Source organism: Carassius auratus, unplaced genomic scaffold (assembly GCF_003368295.1).
Source record: "Carassius auratus strain Wakin unplaced genomic scaffold, ASM336829v1 scaf_tig00037716, whole genome shotgun sequence".
NCBI lineage: Eukaryota > Metazoa > Chordata > Actinopteri > Cypriniformes > Cyprinidae > Carassius > Carassius auratus.
The window spans coordinates 1-18,237 of NW_020526399.1; the positions used below are offsets into that span (position 1 = coordinate 1).

The window sequence follows — 18,237 nt, forward strand, 5'->3', positions numbered from 1 at the left end:
GTCTAAAGGCGGGAATAAAACAGTGTCATTAGGGGGCGGTGTGGTGGCCTCATGGTTCAGTTTGGGCCTGAACTGATCTGTAACCTGAAGGTTGTAGGTTCAGATCCCGACTGAAATTATCACCATTGTGACCTGATCAAGACATTGAACCTCTTGAAAAACAGGTTTAACTGATGAGTCCAGTTGGTCACTTTGGATAAAATTGTGTGCTTGTACAAACTTTGTTTTGAGGATGTGTGTGAAGGGGATCGCAGCTTGTTTGGGCTTCTCTTTGACATCGACGGGGTGCTGGTTCGTGGACGGACGCCGATCCCTGCAGCCAAACAGTGTTTCAGGAACCTGGTGGACAGTGATGGAAAATACAAGGTCCCTGTGGTGTTTGTGACTAATGCGGGAAACTCTCTCCGAGAAAACAAAGCCGAGCAGCTGTCTCATCTTCTGGAGGTCGAGGTGAGACACTAATATTCACACCCTGTGGGTAACGTGAGCTGTTTGCATGAGTCTGAGAGTGAGACAGGACAGCTTGATCTCTCCACAGGTGTCTGCAGACCAGGTGGTGCTATCCCACAGTCCTCTGCGGGTTTTCTCTCAGTTCCATGAGCTGTGTGTGCTGGTGTCCGGACAGGGACCCGTCGTGGAAGTCGCACACAAGTATCCTTCTTTACCTTGACTTTAATGACTATACTTGGTTAATAGTTATAAATAATTACAATTATAAAAATATCATATTAATAATAATAATTCATTACAATATATTAAAATAATGTATTATTATAATAATATTGTTTTTTATTACTATTAAATACATTAATAATTACAACTATTTTTTTTTTTTTTTTTTTAGCATATTTATAATTACTATAGTTAGGTTATGATTATTAGTTTTTATATATATATAATATATATATATATATATATAGTTATATATATAATATATAGTTATATATATATATATATATATATATACTATATATATAAATATATATATATATATAATATATATATATATAACTATAATATATATATATATATAATAAGTTATAGTTATATATATATATATATATATATATATAGTATAAATATAATTATTGTAATTGCAAAATGTGTAATAATAAAAATATATACTTTAATAATATAATGAATACATACTATACTATAATAGTTCATTTAATAAATAATACAATTAAAATAAATAAAATATAATTTAATTGTTAAAATATCTTTATTACATTTGTAAATTATAATACATTCATAATAAATTGTATTTAATAATACATTTCTGTAATTATAATTAAGAGTTACTTTAGTAGTTATAAATATATTTTATAATAAGTTTATTACAGTATGTATATAAACAATGTAGAATTTAAAAATATAGAAATTTATTGAAAATATTATTTATATATATAAATTATATAAAATATAATTACATGTACTATAATAAAAAAATTTGTGTGGTGTGCGTGTGTGTGTGTGTACGTGTGTGCGTGTAGGTGTGTGTGGGTGTGTGTGTGTGTGTTGTGTGTGTGTGCGTGTGTGTGTGTGTGTATAATGTAATTAGTTTGTTTTTAGCTGTCCTTGACCAGATAAAACTCCAGTGTAGGTTTTCAAGAATGTTGTGACCATTGACATGTTAAGGGAAGCCAATCCTCTCCTGGATGTAGTGGATCAACAACCGCAGACCCAAAGACACGGTGAGTAGAAACAATGATAGTCAAATACATCCTAATCTCAACCTTTGACTATATATATCTCACTTAATATTCCCCAGAATCCCCCGTCTAAGGATTTGCCACCAATAGACGGTAAGTTTCGTTCCACTGGAGTCACGTTCTGTTCTGGAGATCTGTGTCTATACTCATCTGCGTTTACGCTCACTTTATAGCCATCGTCCTGTTCGGTGAACCTGTCAGGTGGGAGACCAGCATACAGCTGATCACTGATGTGCTCTTGACCAATGGGAGGCCAGGAAACCCTGTGACATCACTGCATTACCCACACATGCCTGTGCTGGCCTGCAACATGGATCTCCTGTGGATGGCTGAAGCCAAAAACCCTCGGTTTGTTTTTATTAATTTTTTTATTAACTATAGCATGACACATTAACAAGGACTGATGCTTGATTTCCTTTAGATTCGGTCATGGCATGTTCCTCGTGTGTCTGGAGAGCATCTATAAGAAGATAACAGGCTGTGAGCTGAAGTACGAGGCTCTGATCGGGAAGCCCAGCGTTGTGACTTATAACTATGCTGAGCTGCTCATTAGAAAACAGGCCGAGCAACTGGGCTGGACCCGACCGGTCGAGAGACTTTACGCCATTGGGTGAGCCATACACAACTTGTTTTGAACATTTACATTTTATTAACCTTTGAAGTTCAATGCATAGCATACACTACTGTACATAAGTGTGGACTAATTAGGTTTTTAAAAGAAGTCTCTAATGTTCACCAGGGCTGCATTTATTTGAAGAAAAATACAGTAAAAACAGCAATATTGTGAAATATTATTACGATTTAAGATAACCGTTTTCTATGTGAATATATATTTAAATATAATTTATTTCTGTGATGCAATGCTGAATTTTCAGCATCATTCCTCCAGTCTTCAGTGTCACATGATCTTCACATGATTTGCTGCTTAAGAAGCATCTCTGATTATTATGAGTTTTAAAAGCTGCCTTATATTTTTGTGGAAACAAATGTACATTTATTTAGCGATTCTTCGATAATTAATAATAGTTAAGAAAAACATAATTTATTTAAAACCGTCACCTTTGAGCAGAAAACACTATTTCAGAATCATAAAATCACTTATTTAAAGGGATAGGTCACCCAAAAATGCTCTCAAGCCATCCTAAACCCATTATAAAGCATGACTTTGATTCAATACGTCTCTGATTGTATTCATCTGAAAGATGCATGTCGTATACACATAGTAGTCTTAAATTTTAATGTGAACTATCCCTTTAGACTTCTGAGCATTCGTGATGTTTGATGCATGTGTATCTCTCTCACAGTGATAACCCAATGGCTGATATTTACGGTGCAAACCTGTACAACCGCTACCTCAAAGCGATGCATCGCACCCGTGCACAGGTGCATGCGCAGGGCGGCTCGAGCAGCCAGGTGACCGCAGACCTGCAGTGTGACGCGTCCGACGATGCCAAGCGCTCAGGACGGGTGATGGTGGGAGGCTCGTTCGATCACCGTCTGCCCGAAGGCTGCAGCTCCATCCTGGTCTGCACGGGCGTCTATAACCACCAGGACTTGCCCTCGGACCCGGAGCAGACGGTCACGGAGCAGCAGATATTCCACGGTCACCGGGACTTCCGCTTCGACCCCAGCCTGACCCAGCCTTCGTTCGTGGTCCATGACGTTCAGGACGGAGTGGAGCTGGTCTTCCAGCTGGAGGGTTGGCCACTGCAGTAAATCATCGAGTATTAAGCCATATCTACCCCGATTATAATTCGTGTCAACACAGGAAGTGTCCATTGCGTCTACAGAGTTTTTTATTATTTGTGACCTCAGATCACAAAACAAAAAAGTCGTCATAAGGGTTAATTTTTCTAAATTGAGATTTATACATTTAGACGAAAGCTGAATAAATAAGCTTTCCCATTGATGCATGGTTTGTAAGGATCGGACAATATTTGGCTAAATGCATATTACTAATAAAATTAAGTTTTGATATATTTACATGAGTAAAATTACACTATGGAACATGAAATCCTAATGATTTTTGGCATAAAATAAAAATATATAGCAATATATTGCTACAAATATAACCGTGCTACTTAAAACTGCTTTTGTGCTCCAGGGTGACATTGCATTTTTACATACAGCTATTTGAGCCATTTTATTTCTCCTGTCAGTCTAAAATGATTTTGCATTGAATTTTGATTTGTTAAATACTCTAGGATGTAATATTTTTAGTCACTTGCCCTGTAATTGAACTCATCTTTTGTATTTAAAAGGCTGTTTCCAGAGTTAATATAAATTAAGTAATTATAAGGGTGTGGTAATGCTTGCAACATTTTGGCAGAAAGGTGCATTATCTTTTGTCAGTATTGTAACGATGCATGAAGCACAGATCACAACTGCTAAAAATAGACTTTTATGTAACTGCATAAACATATTATTCAGAGGCCCATTTATGCTACTTTTTTGCTCATAATTGCGACTTTATATTTTCTCAGTGTGATAGTGTCTAACAATACTACTTCTCTTATTTCTTCAACGTTTGTGTAATTTCACAGAGACCAAAAAAAGTCCATTAACTATTCAAGCTCATTTCTGCTTTAGATAAGAAAAGCGACTTTGTATCCCACATTTGCTACTTTGTTGCTACTTTCAACGAATCGTGTTTTGATGCAGTTACATAAAACGTAAATTTTTGTGCTAGTTTTTATTAAAATACAGTGTTTTCATGCATTTTGCTGTCGTTGGCGTTTAAGATGATTCGCTTTGACATGACCTCAAGTCAGTTAATGGTGTTCTCTGAAATATTTGCCGTTAACCGTTCACATACAGTACGCCTCAGTTAGTTTTGAGTAAATTTGCTGTAAAACACTGTACCACTGTTCTTTCTATCTGTTTTTCTGTGTGAACGGATCATAGGACAACGCTGATCTGTGATCTGTTTAATAGCCTGTATTGTTTAGGTTTACGAAAGAACAAGATACTGTACATTTATTTGACAGTTTTTAACATGTTAAGCATTTTATTGTACTCTACACAACCTACTGTTGAATAAACGTCCCATAAGAGGTAATCCGTAACATTGTACTTGTGTATACAGAGTTCATTCATTTAATGCAATTTTACATTTTCTGGGATATCTGATTTGTTTTTAACTCCACGTCCACCATGTTGCATTGAGGCTGTAAAAATATGATATTGGTAAAACAGATCTAGCAAATGATCCAGTGCGTATTTGTGTTTTACAGCGTTGAGAAATCTAGCCAATCACAGACATATCTGTTGAACTTCCGGAACTCGGTGGCCAATCAGAGCAGTCGGAATCCGCTCAACAGAGTTATTCAGTGCTGAGTTCCTTTCAACGAATCATTTGTCAGTCAGCAGTCACATGACCCCTTCTCCAGGCGTTCTCCTTCATCGATTGGATGAGAGTCTGAGTGCAGGTAAACAGTCGGTGAATCTGATTGGCTGTCCTGAGGGACTGTTCCTCCGTACTGTGCTATGAGTTCTCGTGCCATCAGTTCGAAGGCCTCCTCGATGTTGTGATGCTGTTTGGCGGAGGTCTCGAGCGCTGCCAGTGCACCTGTGCGCTCCGCTAGCGTGCACGCCTCCTCAAACAGCACCTGCCTCTGTGCCTCCAGGTCACACTTATTACCTGCAGGACGCAAAATATATCAGGAATATCTAGTTTATCTGCTACTAAAGTTCTCAAGCAACTATCTTGAGTGGCTATTATTTGACGCAATGAATCCATGTCATTCTCCGTTACAGATGGATGATCTCGGCAAAGGAGAAGTGCTCACTAACACAGATTTAGACAGATTTGTGAGCAATATCTAAGAGAAATATGACTTTTTTTGTACATAGAAAAAGTCTTAGATCTCTGAGTTTAGCTCATGAAAAAAGGGGCAAAAACAAAAGTGTTGCGTTTAGTATTTTGTTCAGTGTATATATCCTCAAAAATACAAACTTTTTTTAAATGTGTAGAAGCTTATATGCACTTTTCTTAACATATTAATAAATTCAGAAATAAAAATATTTCATTAATCATACAATTTTATTCAATTTTTATGAGACATAATAAAAATATAATATAGTGAGATAATTTAAAGTATAATAAATTTAAAAACAATTATTTTAAATTGTAATAATATATCATAAATATTACATTTTTTTCTGTATTTTTGATCAAATAAATGCAGGCGTGATGAGCAGAAGAAACTTCTTTCAAAAACATTAAAAATAGTAATGTTTCCAAACTTTTGGTCTGTATGTAATGTATATATATATATATATATATATATATATATATATATATATAATGTAAATTCAATATGTTAAATACTTGCATATTAATTATTAATCGATAATATAAATACTGGTCTCATAAAAATGTTATACAATTTTATTTTTGTATTTAATTTAATATAATTCATTAATATGTCAGCTGACTGCCAAAACAGTGTGTGACTCTTAGCTCTGACCTATCAGAACGAAGACGAGGTTGGCGGCTCCATACTGCTCCACACCATGGATCCAGTGCGGCAGAGACTCGAAGGTGGCTCGTCGGGTCAGATCGTATGCAATCATGGCCCCGTGGGCGCTTCGGTAGTGACTCTGTGTGATGGTGCGGAAACGCTCCTGTCCCGCTGTGTCCCACACCTGCATCTGATCTCAAGAACATCGCACAGATCCACACAGACACAAGTGACATCTCTTTACAATATCTAGAGCCTCTTCTAGACTGAAGAGATCTCAACACTGTGTGCACATCTGATGAGATCCAGTCAAAGGTCAGAGGTCAACATCAAACATTTCAGACTGTATATTGACTCGAATTCTTATTTTATTTCAGTTTGTACTATTCTATTTTTATAGAAAAATATCTATGTTTTTAATAATAATAATATATATAATAAATAATTGTATGCATTGATTTAATTATATATGCACACACTTGTTTCTATAACCTCACCTTCACTCTCTTCCCGTCGATGTCTATGGTGCGAACGGTGAAGTCCACTCCAATAGTGTTGTGTTGGCTGTCACTGAAGAGCCCAGACTTGAAGCTGTGGATCACGCAGGTCTTTCCCACATTACTGTCACCAATCAGGATGATCTTGAACAGAAAGTCACAGCCGTCTCCATCGTCCTGCCCTGAGGACTGCATTTCTGCAATAAATACTAGTGGATTTTGACCCACAGACCGCCAAATGATTCATTCACGGCGCAAATGTCACAGTTCCAGTGTCGTTTTCACCATATCTGCAATCTTTTCTGCAAGCTAGCACTAAAACGGACGTGTTAAGAAATCTCCATAGTGCATAAAAACAAAGTGAGTCGACCTCGTCACAAAGCATTAACTCAACACTCATGTCCTTTGGTTTCTGTGAAACACTCAAGCGTCGAATGCAAACAGACACACCCCGTCTACCTGCGTCTTGAGGCGAGACGTCCAGTCTCCTGCCCACCTGCACCACTGCATCTCTGGGAACTGCAGTTTGTTTACAGTCTATTGGGAAACAAAAACATGCATATTGAAAGTTGACTAGCCGCACATTATAAACTAGTCTTCTACCCTACAGAAAGAATATTTAGTGGCACTTACAGTTTCTCTGCTCCAGTGTGTTTATGAGAATGTGAAGGGATGAAATCTACAGTATTGTGCGTAAACTGTGAATGCACACACACCCACACACACTCATGCTCACGCCGGACAATGCACTCATCTGTGTGAGGGGTGCGTCTGGCTCTCGGCCCGGTCCAGAGGTCAGAGGTCTTCGTGTCTGGTCACAAGTTGACTCGGGGAAATGCAGATAAGCTAATGACTCCTTCTGTTCGACTCAGAAACAGTCTTTTGTTAAACTACACCATGGCAGTCTACTGTACACGAGAGCAGACACTGACTGCTTTGAAAACCATGCACATCAAAATGTACATGTGGAACGAGACTCATTTATTTGTCACATTTTTAAAATGAAACATGAGTATTTGCTTCAAATAAATAAATAAATAAATAAATTCATATTGTGTGTTGGTTTGTGGGTGTTAATTTTTTTTGTTTTCTATTTTTATTAAAACTTGCATTTAAAATTATTTATTTATTTGTACATGGGTCAAAGACATTAATATGTCCACATCAAAAGAAATTAACTTCCGTGATTTTATGTCCATGAAGCACATTAAATGTGAGTAAAGTGTCTACTTTTAAAGTTTCAAATAAGTTTGTGGAGAATAAAATGTCAAAATGTGGGTGAAATAATGTAACATTGTTATTTAGTGTAACACAATATTTATGTAAAAATTCAAACTACATGCCTTTTATGACTTGTACATATAAAAATATATAAAATAATAAGAAAGCATACTACATTGTATTGTGTTTTAAATGAGTAAAAAAAGTTATTGCTCACAAATGGGCAATGCCTGGGATAGTGGCAAATTACTAATAAACTAAGTAGTATGTTGACTGAGTAATTAGTCTTTTAATAAGTCATAAACTGATTTTAGTTGTAAATATGCCTGACAAGATTGTTACACTGAATAACATTTTAGTGGGTGTCTTCTGTAAATCAGAGGAAAATGGATATTTTTTTTTTTTTTTTTTTTTTTTTTTTGCTCTGAAAAAAAAAATTGCAATTAAATTGAATCGAAAACTTTTACAATTTTGGAGAGGGGGGGCAACAACAATTTAAAGCAGTATTAAACTTATTGTTTTTATGCTTAAACAGTTTTTTTACGTTTATTTATTTTTATTTATTATTTTCTCAAATGTTAAATATTTATTTTATTTATTAATTAAATTAGGCTATATATATAAATGTATAACCCGTTTAACTAACTCACCATTTATTCATTTTAATCGCACGATATTCCGTTGAACCGCTTTTGTTTTGCATAATAAAAATCTAGAGCGTCCTCCACCCTCAAGCTCCGCCTCCTTCACTTAAATCCGCCCACTCAACACGTCAATCACACCAATCCTGAAAAACGATTGGTTGCGCTCCTGTAACCAAGCACGCATAACGGAAGCCTTGTTTCTTAGCAACGAGGCGCCCGCGTCATAAAGACAAGAAAACACGTGTTGATTGCTTTGCTTTTTATTGACGTAATCAGAATAACAAGAGTTTAATATATGATAATATGAAAAACATAAATAAAGATAAAGTTCTATTATAAAGTAATAACGCTGGTAAACACATTAAAGACTTATAGTAATGCATTTCTAGCTAAATAAGATAAGTAGATTACTACAGCATAATATTTATCCAGCTAGTCAAACTTTAAACTCTTTGAAATAAATTTTTCTTAACTATTATTTTTTATTCACTAATTTTTATTTATATTTATTATTACGTTTTTCCTGCTTGCTATATAAATAAGAATAAGAATAGCAAATTTAATGACTATGATATAATTATTTTTGATTGAGGTGTGCTTTGTTTACATGTTTACATATTTTTAAATGTTTGTATTTCAATCCAGTGCTTTATTTTATTTAGTATTTTTTATGTTTGCATTATGAAAAAGGAAAATCTTTTGTCACAGAAAACGATTACATTTTATAACACACTGTATATACATTTTCATTTATTTATGATACATTTGATCAATTCTGTCCATTTGAGAAACTACATTGGGGTCGTGAACAATATCACCTGACTCCCCAAATAAAATAGTATAAAATATAAGTGAGTCTTGAATTTATAACTTTTTTAACCACACTACAATGCATATTTTCACTTTGCCTAAAGTTTTTAACCATTTTTGGGCGCCATTCATGTCTAAATGTCTATTCTAGCCGTAGTTGTCTGTACAAACCTCTCTTTTGTGTCTGTTCCTGCTTACTATCGAGACAAAAACCACTGCAGAGATAATCCCCAGCAACATTAGGCCCATAAGGGAAGCATACACTAAATAGAAAGTGTCCAGCTGAGGGGTCACGTATGTTAAATGAACCCTGCGACTAACACACCATGGACTCTCAAACGACTCCAAAACCCTGCAACGATATGAGCCACCGTCCTGGATCGAAAGCTCAGATATGATAATGTGATTGGGGTTTGATGCATTCAGCCGCTTCTTCATGTCCTCTTTCACAAAATGGCCTTTTTTGTCGACTAGTAGATCTTCTGAGTTTTGGTTGTACTCTTTGTACCACTGTACTCTGGCAAAGTATGACAGATTGGAAACGCACATCAACTCGGCACTGTCACCCGAAGCAAATGTGATATTGATGGGATCGAGAACGGAGCACACGATAATGTTGAGTTCATTAAATGTCTCAAATTGGGAAAAACAGATGTATGTTCCAGTGTGGTACGGCATGAGGTGAGGAATAACCAAAGAGTAGTTACTAGTCTCTGTCGCGTTCAACATATTATTTCTTTCATCTGTTGATCGATTGGGAGTTATCCAATATATGTCCTCAGATGAAGATTGTGTAACTCCACAGGGCAATGTGTAACTCTCTCCTGAGACGAGGAAGATCTCCTGTCCGTCGATGTATAGTTCAATCCTCTTGTGGTTTTGGCATTGGTTGTCCCTCCAAACCAAGCAACTAAAAAAACCATCGTCTGTTCTTGAAGTTTCTGATAAATGAATCAAAGAGCCTTCGTTCAGGACCTTCACTCTGCTCCTAAGAGCATCAGGAATGATCTCCAGAGACACGCTGCTATCCAGAATCATTTCACTCGCCAATCTGAGACTTCTTGGTTTTAAATTCTGAAACACCTGAAGAGTATCTCCACGACTGGAATTGAACGTCTGACAGGAGATGTGCGCAGTTTCACCGTGAAGGTAATACAGTTTCTCTTTTTCCTCCATCTGAGCACAAACTATCACGTGAAAGCATCTTCTCTCCATGAGCAGCCCATTCTTCCTGCATTCAGAGAAATACTCTTGATTTTCTGAAATATTCAGTAGGAAATATGCTGAGCTGGCATCTCTGGTGGAGTAATTGCTCAAAACGCGAGACTTGTCTGGATTTAACTTATACACGAAGACGTCTAGGTATATGCAGGGTATCTGAAGCACGGCCTCACCCTTAGATCCAAACACATAGAGAACTTCTTGTTCGAGAGACAGACTTGTGTTTATTAGAAGCATCAATAAAGAGAAAACCCTCACAAACGGTGACATCTTCTCTCTGTATGAGTTATCATTTTTGAGTGCCTTATCATTAAAGTAAGGGTTGCACAACATATCCTCTCAAAATATTCCGGAAATGAAAAAAAGATTAAGCTGCTCAAGCTGACAACATTTTATCATTGGTATAAAACTTCCATGAACAATCTTTAACTTCCATGCATTCTTAGAAATAAAGGTTCTTTATTGGCATTAGTTCCATGAAGATCCTTTACCATCCATGGAACCTTTGCATTCCACAAAAGTTGTTTTTACACACACACACACACACACACACACACACACACACACACACACACACACACACACACACACACACACACACACACACACACACATATATATATATATATATATATATATATATATATATATACATATAGTAGAAAAGGTTCTTCAGCATGTTAAAATATTCTTAACAGTAAGAAAAAAAATTTTGTTTTAAGAACTGTTCACAGAAAGCTTCTTTGGGAAACCTCCTTTTTGAATCTTTATTTTATAGAGTGCAAAATAGTTTTTCACAAGCAATGCAATATAGAAGAACCATTGAAGTTAACTTTCTTAAAAGAAAATTTGTTTTCTTAATCTAAAGAACATAGTTCTATACTATAAGGAACCAGGGCCGTCGCCAGAACAAACCAAATGGGGGGGGGGGGGGGGGGCATTTAATTTTCATAGGGGGGCACACTTTTTTTAATGATCTGAGACAGACCATAGCAACAACCCATATTAGGCTATAACTAAAATAGACCACAATAGTCTTGTTTTGTTCAATTATTCAAATAAAATACTTCACCGTATGATCTCAACGTCTCTACTACGGCGTGCGCACTATTGAACACTCGACATGGGAAGCAGAATGCTGCATCAGCTTTGACACTATATTCAAGCCAGTCACAAGTCTGATACCATGAATACACAAAGGAGCGATTTTTATTATTATACAACTGAGCAGGGTATCGCTGTAAAATGATCCGATTAGGTCCTTCATTTCCAAGATCATCAATGGCCTGCAGCTTTGGCCCAGTCACAGCCAGAGCGACGGCAATCACGTCATCACTAGTAGTAGGCCCATTCATAATTAGACCCGCTGCTCTGTCTACGCTGTGAAATTGTGTCTCATTAGACAAATTCTCCAATCCTACCATCTCATTAGCTCCAGAGTCGTCTCCACACACGTTGGTGTTGGTCAAAGTCGTCTTTTTCACCGACGAATCTTTAAACCACTTTCTTATATCCATACTGTAGCTTTTCTGTACAAAACCGCCAAAAATTTATTCTGAGATCGCATGCTATGCGCGTATAAACAATACAATACTGAATGCTTAACTAAATGAATTGCATGATTTATATATACATATACATATACTTGCAGACAAACTGCATATTGTAATTTGAATTAATAAAACTTCTAACACAAAAATAACATATTGAAAGGTCTGCTGCTGGAGACTTGCCATTGGCTGTTGTATTTGAATAATTAATGAGGTAGGTCTTTGCAAGGTTTGGGTGCTGTTTTGGGATGTTTTAACAGTCATTTATGAATATAATTATATTTAAAATTATGTTCTGTGTAATAATGTGTTGAATAATGAATTGTCTGAATCATTTCTGAAGGTAATGTGTAATGTGCATTTCTAGTGTTACCGTTGTAGTGATTACTGTTCCTGTGAGCCAAGTTCTGCTAAAACAGAGTTCTCGCAGAGATGTAAATCAAAAACATGTAATAAGAAACATCTAATGCAAATTTGGATGATTGTTCTGTGCTTAACGTTTATGGGGGCACGAATTAAAGGTTATGGCCAATTGTAAAATTTACGAGCGCGAATCTTTCGTGATTCGTGATCCCGCTCCGAACTACCGAACTGATTCAAATGATTCGCGAACCCGCTCCGATCTCCCAAACTGACTCAAATGATTCGCGATCCCCATAACTGACTCAAATGATCCGCGAAGCCGCTCCGAACTCCCGAACTGACACAAATGATTCGCGAACCCCATAACTGACTCAAATGATTCGCGAACCCGCTCCGATCTCCCAAACTGACTCAAATGATTCGCGATCCCCATAACTGATTCAAATGATCCGCGAAGCCGCTCCGAACTCCGGAACTGACTCAAATGATTCACGATCCCCATAACTGACTCAAATGATTCGGGAGCCCACTACGAACTCCCGAACTGATTCAAATGATTCGCCGTCCCCAAACTCAGTCAAATGATTCACGATCCCGCTCCGAACTCCCGAACTGACTCAATCTGCCTAGGGCACCAACTTCCAGAGCGTTCACCATGCAGTTGCTCCAAAAATAAAAAAACCTTCCTCCATGCTCCCATCCGTGCTCGCAACCGCTCGCACCTCATGTTTGCGGCTTTTTTTTGCAACATATCATCAAACTGTGATAACTGTGACTAAATTCAGTATATACACGTCTGCCATATGTTGCCACCCCTCAAAAATTCCTGCTCCCTTCTCGCCACCCCATCAATATTTTTCTAGATCCGCCCCTGCATGGAACCATCAATCCCAATAATAATAATAATAAAAAAGCATGTCACTTTTTGGGGAAATGTAACTTTTTGTTGCAACTTTTTAGGGAGTTAAAAAGGTTCTTTAGATTACTAAAATGTTCTTCACACTAAGAAAAGAAGGTTCTTTTAAGAGTTGTTCTTTGGGGAACCAAAAACTGTTCTTCTATGTCATGGCATCGCTGTGAAAAAAAAAAAAAACATTTTGGAAATTTAATTTGTAAGAGTGGCTTGCAAAAACCAGCCTTGAGCAGTAGAGATGGCTTTAACCAGTTACTCATAAACTACTTGATATTGCACAACACTCTTCTTTCTTCTCTAATTTTCTCAGCATATTAATCATGATAATACGATATCTCCACAAACTGTTTTAGTAAGTAAAACGCTTCTAAGAATTACCAAATGCAAATGTTTCCTTAATTAGTGTATAGGCAAGCATCACTGTTGCTCATTGTGAAGAATCCCATTGAAGAAGTGCACCAAATGCACAAGCAGCCAAATTTAGCCTTCATGTTTCTACTCCAGAGAAGATCAAATGATCTGAACTGCTCTCTACATTCATATGAGAGACTCCCAAGACATCTGATCCTTAAATAAGACATCAGGGAGATCTCTATTAGATCATCTGAGCTATATAAATATTGTCTTGGAAGAGAACATGAGCTGCACACTTAGTGTTGTGCATCAAATGCAGTAACATCAGAGTCATGTTATTTTCACATCACTGAACGTATTGCAATCTTAAAAATCAGATTTTGTACTTTTTTTTTTTTACTTTGCAGTTTTCAGTCTTGAAGATAGTGCTGGGAAATACTGTAATCTTGATGTGATTCAAAGGTGAAATCAATGTCACAGACACACAGAGTTGTTAACCCTTTCATGATCTAGAACACCAAGACAAGCTGAATATCCCTCTGAACAAGTCTGAGTTTATTATTATTATACTTTTGTAGTTTTTATTTCTATGCACTAAATACTGCAGTCTCTGTGATGCCGAACCAATGTGAGTTCACCATCAAAAGGATTAATGACTTAATTAATGCATAAATAAATACAATTCAATCATCTACCAAACCCCTGTATCCAACTCGTTCTTTTTTGAAACATAAAATTAGAAATTTTGAATAATTTTACCCTACTGTTCTCCTCAATACAAAGGACAAAAAAACAACAACAAAAACATATTAAATGGACAAAAAGCACCATGAAAGAAACATATGTCTATTATTATGTATATGACTTTGATAACCTTCCACGAGGAACAAAATTTAACATAAATTATTCACTCTCAGTCTTTCCATTGAATCTCATTTTCATCTCTGAATATTCAACAGACAATAATCTACAAAAGTCTCTTTCTGTGTTCAAAGAAGAAAATCATTGAGGTTTGAAATGACATTTCCAAATACAGTACAGTAGTCTATTGGTCTTTGTTGGTTAAATCTTTTACACACACACACACACACACACACACAAACACAAACACACACACACGCACTGCATTTTTTATCTATAAAACAAGCAAATACGACACAGTAAATACGACACTATATTTGTGGGCCCGTAAATTACAAATCATTTGTTGAAAACCCACATCACTTTCCAATATTCTAAACTAAAACAAACTCATCATCAGAATAAACTACAAAAGTTTACACCTAATAATTGTGCTATTTTTTCTTGGAATTTAAAATAAAGTTAATTGTGACTTCTCATCTCACAATTCTGACTTTACTTCTCAAAATTGCAAGAAAACGTCTGAATTCTGAGATAAAGCCAAAATTACTTAAAAAATTATATATATAGCCTACTGTATATCTCCCTTGGTGGGAACATGCTGTCTAAACAACCAAACAGTGATGCACAAATTGTTTATCATAATTTTGAACACATTTGAAACAGATTAATTAAGAATAAAACTTAAGTGGAAAAATCATGCACATTTATCTTCACTCATCAAACACAGAAGTAGCCTGAGCTATTTGACCCTTTGAGCTCTCTAGATAATATTTTAAATGAATCATAACTCAATTAATTAAATAGTGTCAATGTGAAATTATCTTGGTTAAAAATGATCTAAATTTAATCGGACTATCTCTTGACTGAAACTCAGACATTTGTGAGTGTCCGTCCACACAGTGACCAGCAGATGGCAGTCTGGCTCTGAGCTGGACAGTTGATTATCAAAAATGCAAAAAAAAAAAAAAAAACATTTAAAGGCAAAAATGGCAAAAATGGCCATGATTTTTATGCTCTGACTATCATTAATATTAATATATCTCCATGTATGTTTATCTTTTATTTCCCAAAAAGTTATTTTAATATTCTATTCTATTCAGTGCTTTAAGTGGCCCAAAAGAGGTGCCGGTACTCTATTTTAGCTATGTATGTATATATATATATATATATTAGGGCTGTCAAATGATTAAATTTTTTTTATCAAATTAATCAGAATTTTCAGTGGATTAATCATGATTAATCACTATTTGCAATTACACCTGAATCCTAACCAATTTTTTTTTTTCTGAAATGCATACCAAAAGATAAATAACAGGACACAGATACATAATTTTCATGTATTGATTCATCAATATGTGGTTCTTTTTTTTCTGAATTTCAAAAGTTTAACATTTACTTAGATCAAATTTACCTGAGCACTATATCAAACCATGCCATTTAACTACAGATAGTGTAAGAGTTTTAGGTGAACCAGTGGTTAAATATAGCCACATATCTATGAAATTATGCATAGAGAAACTGGAAAGAATGAACTCAGAAACACAAACACGCGCCCTCTGCACTCTGGGCACTCTTGTTTTTAGGAGGTGTTCATTTGCTCTGCCACAATACTTTAGGATCGATATTTTCACGTTCTGAAGGCTTCAAGTGCCACTAAAACCAAGTAAAAATGCATATGCTTTTCCAAACAGCTGTAATTTTCGCTGCTTTGCATGTATGCGCTCTGCGCATGCGCAGTGTGAAACACAGGACGCTATAACAGGAAGAAGCTCCAGCGTATCAACTACCAAAGTCGTGTCTGTTTATCGAGCTTGGCATGAATGTATTTGCGAGTAACTGGGGTAAAACCTTAAGCTCCTTCTGTGTTTTTCGTCGCAGCGCTCGCCGCTGTTTTTCACTATCTTGAGAATTCAGAGATCAACGAGACTTTCCTGACCTAAATAATTTGTCACACTGCGCATGCGTAAAATGCGTTAAAAAATGTGACATTAACGACAAACAACTAATTAACGCCGTTAACGCGCTATTTTTGACAGGCCTAATATATATATATATATATATATATATATATATATATATATATATATATATATATATATATATATATATATATATATACCGTATACATATATATATACCGTATATATATATTCTGTTTTTTTTTTATTGATGACTCCCCTCATCCCCTGAGGTAACACCAACTATATTGAAGGGCTTTTATATACAGGCGACCTTAATAATAAATCCTTTTATTAGTTTGTGGATTTGCTTGAGCTAGAAAGAACTACTGAACATAAATAAAATGTGCAAAAGGATTTTGAAAAAATACCCTTAGAAAGAGCTACTGCATAAACGTCCAAACTGACTCAAATGATTCGCAAACCCGCTATGAACTCCCGAACTGATTCAAATGATTCGCGATCCCCAAACTGACTCAAATGATTCGCAAATCCGCTACGAACTCCCGAACTGATTCAAATGATTCGCAAATCCGCTACGAACTCCCGAACTGACTCAAATGATTCGCAAATCCGCTACGAACTCCCGAACTGATTCAAATGATTCGCGATCCCCAAACTGACTCAAATGATTCGCAAACCCGCTACGAACTCCCAAACTGACTCAAATGATTTGCAAACCCGCTACGAACTCCCGAACTGATTCAAATGATTCGCGAACCCACTTTGAACTCCCGAACTGACTCAAATGATTCGCAAACCCACTACGAACTCCCGAACTGACTCAAATGATTCGCAAATCCGCTACGAACTCCCGAACTGATTCAAATGATTCGCGATCCCCAAACTGACTCAAATGATTTGCAAACCCGCTACGAACTCCCGAACTGATTCAAATGATTTGCGAACCCGCTAGGAACTCCTGAACTGATTCAAATGATTCGTGAACCCACTTTGAACTCCCGAACTGACTCAAATGATTCGCAAACCCACTACGAACTCCCGAACAGGTTCAAATGATTCACGCTCCGCACTCCGAACTAGGAAGAATTAGTAAACGTGCCTTGTGAAGGGCGCTCTGAAAAGCAGCAGAGCAGGCAAAGGTTTAAAACCTCTATTAAAACAGATGTCCAAATGAGCGTACCGGTAAGCTAAAAGCACGTTCTGGGTGCACGGAGAGGTGGCGGTACGCTCAAGAGCTATATTTGGAAGTGGCGGTACTGAGTACCGGTGCGCACCGGCCCACTCACAGCACTGATTATATTCTATTCTATATTCTATTCTATTCTAAACACTTAATAGATTTCGAGTGAGTTGAAAGGCCTCACACCTTTATATAATAACAATCTAATTGTTCCCAGAAGGTCAAACTCTTCTCTCCAATTTTAAAATGTATTCTCGCTTAATAATCTCAACGTAATCAGCTCATATTTGTCATAAGAACGGGATTAACCAGCAACCCACTTAGTCTAATTCTGCTTGAGGTCTTGGGTTATCCATTAACTTAATTATTTTTGAAAGAGTTGCTCTAAAGAGGCACAACACTGAATATATAAAACTCTACCTTAAATCTGTATTATATGGTACAGTTTTATGTACAGTAATGGTATTTTGATTCTGTTTATATCACAGGAGACTGGGGCTAGTTGTCACACAGGACTGTAAGG

At 36.3% G+C, this 18,237-nt stretch overlaps 1 protein-coding gene and 1 pseudogene across 4 annotated transcripts; one reads left to right on the forward strand and one right to left on the reverse strand.

Annotated features, from left to right (window-relative positions):
* The first annotated feature begins 51 nt into the window (after positions 1-51).
* On the forward strand, positions 52-4,782 carry LOC113083314 (haloacid dehalogenase-like hydrolase domain-containing 5; annotated as a pseudogene).
* On the reverse strand, positions 4,692-7,685 carry LOC113083317 (ras-related protein Rab-19). 4 transcript variants are annotated; one of them, XM_026254471.1, is made up of 5 exons: positions 7,306-7,685; positions 7,132-7,209; positions 6,673-6,861; positions 6,182-6,365; positions 4,692-5,352 (listed from the first exon to the last, which is right to left on the reverse strand). In XM_026254471.1, exons 2-5 carry the CDS (start codon positions 7,180-7,182, stop codon positions 5,075-5,077), a joined length of 702 nt encoding a protein of 233 aa, XP_026110256.1. In that variant the 5' UTR covers positions 7,183-7,209; positions 7,306-7,685; the 3' UTR covers positions 4,692-5,074. The 4 variants fall into 4 exon arrangements, with proteins under 4 accessions (XP_026110256.1, XP_026110254.1, XP_026110258.1 ...); XM_026254469.1 differs by having other exon boundaries at positions 7,123-7,209; XM_026254473.1 differs by lacking the exon at positions 7,306-7,685 and having other exon boundaries at positions 6,673-6,869; positions 7,132-7,296.
* Positions 7,686-18,237: the final 10,552 nt, after the last annotated feature.

Bases quoted from the DNA above. Each gene is read 5' to 3' on its own strand.
- LOC113083317 (XM_026254469.1), bottom strand. From the start codon at position 7,182: ATGCAGTGGTGCAGGTGGGCAGGAGACTGGACGTCTCGCCTCAAGACG. The intron at 6,862-7,122 runs GTGTGTCTGTTT...GCAGAAATGCAG, and splicing joins TCAAGACGCAGGTAGACGGG to TCCTCAGGGCAGGACGATGG. The intron at 5,353-6,181 runs GTCAGAGCTAAG...TGCGTCCTGCAG, and splicing joins CCTCGTCTTCGTTCTGATAG to GTAATAAGTGTGACCTGGAG.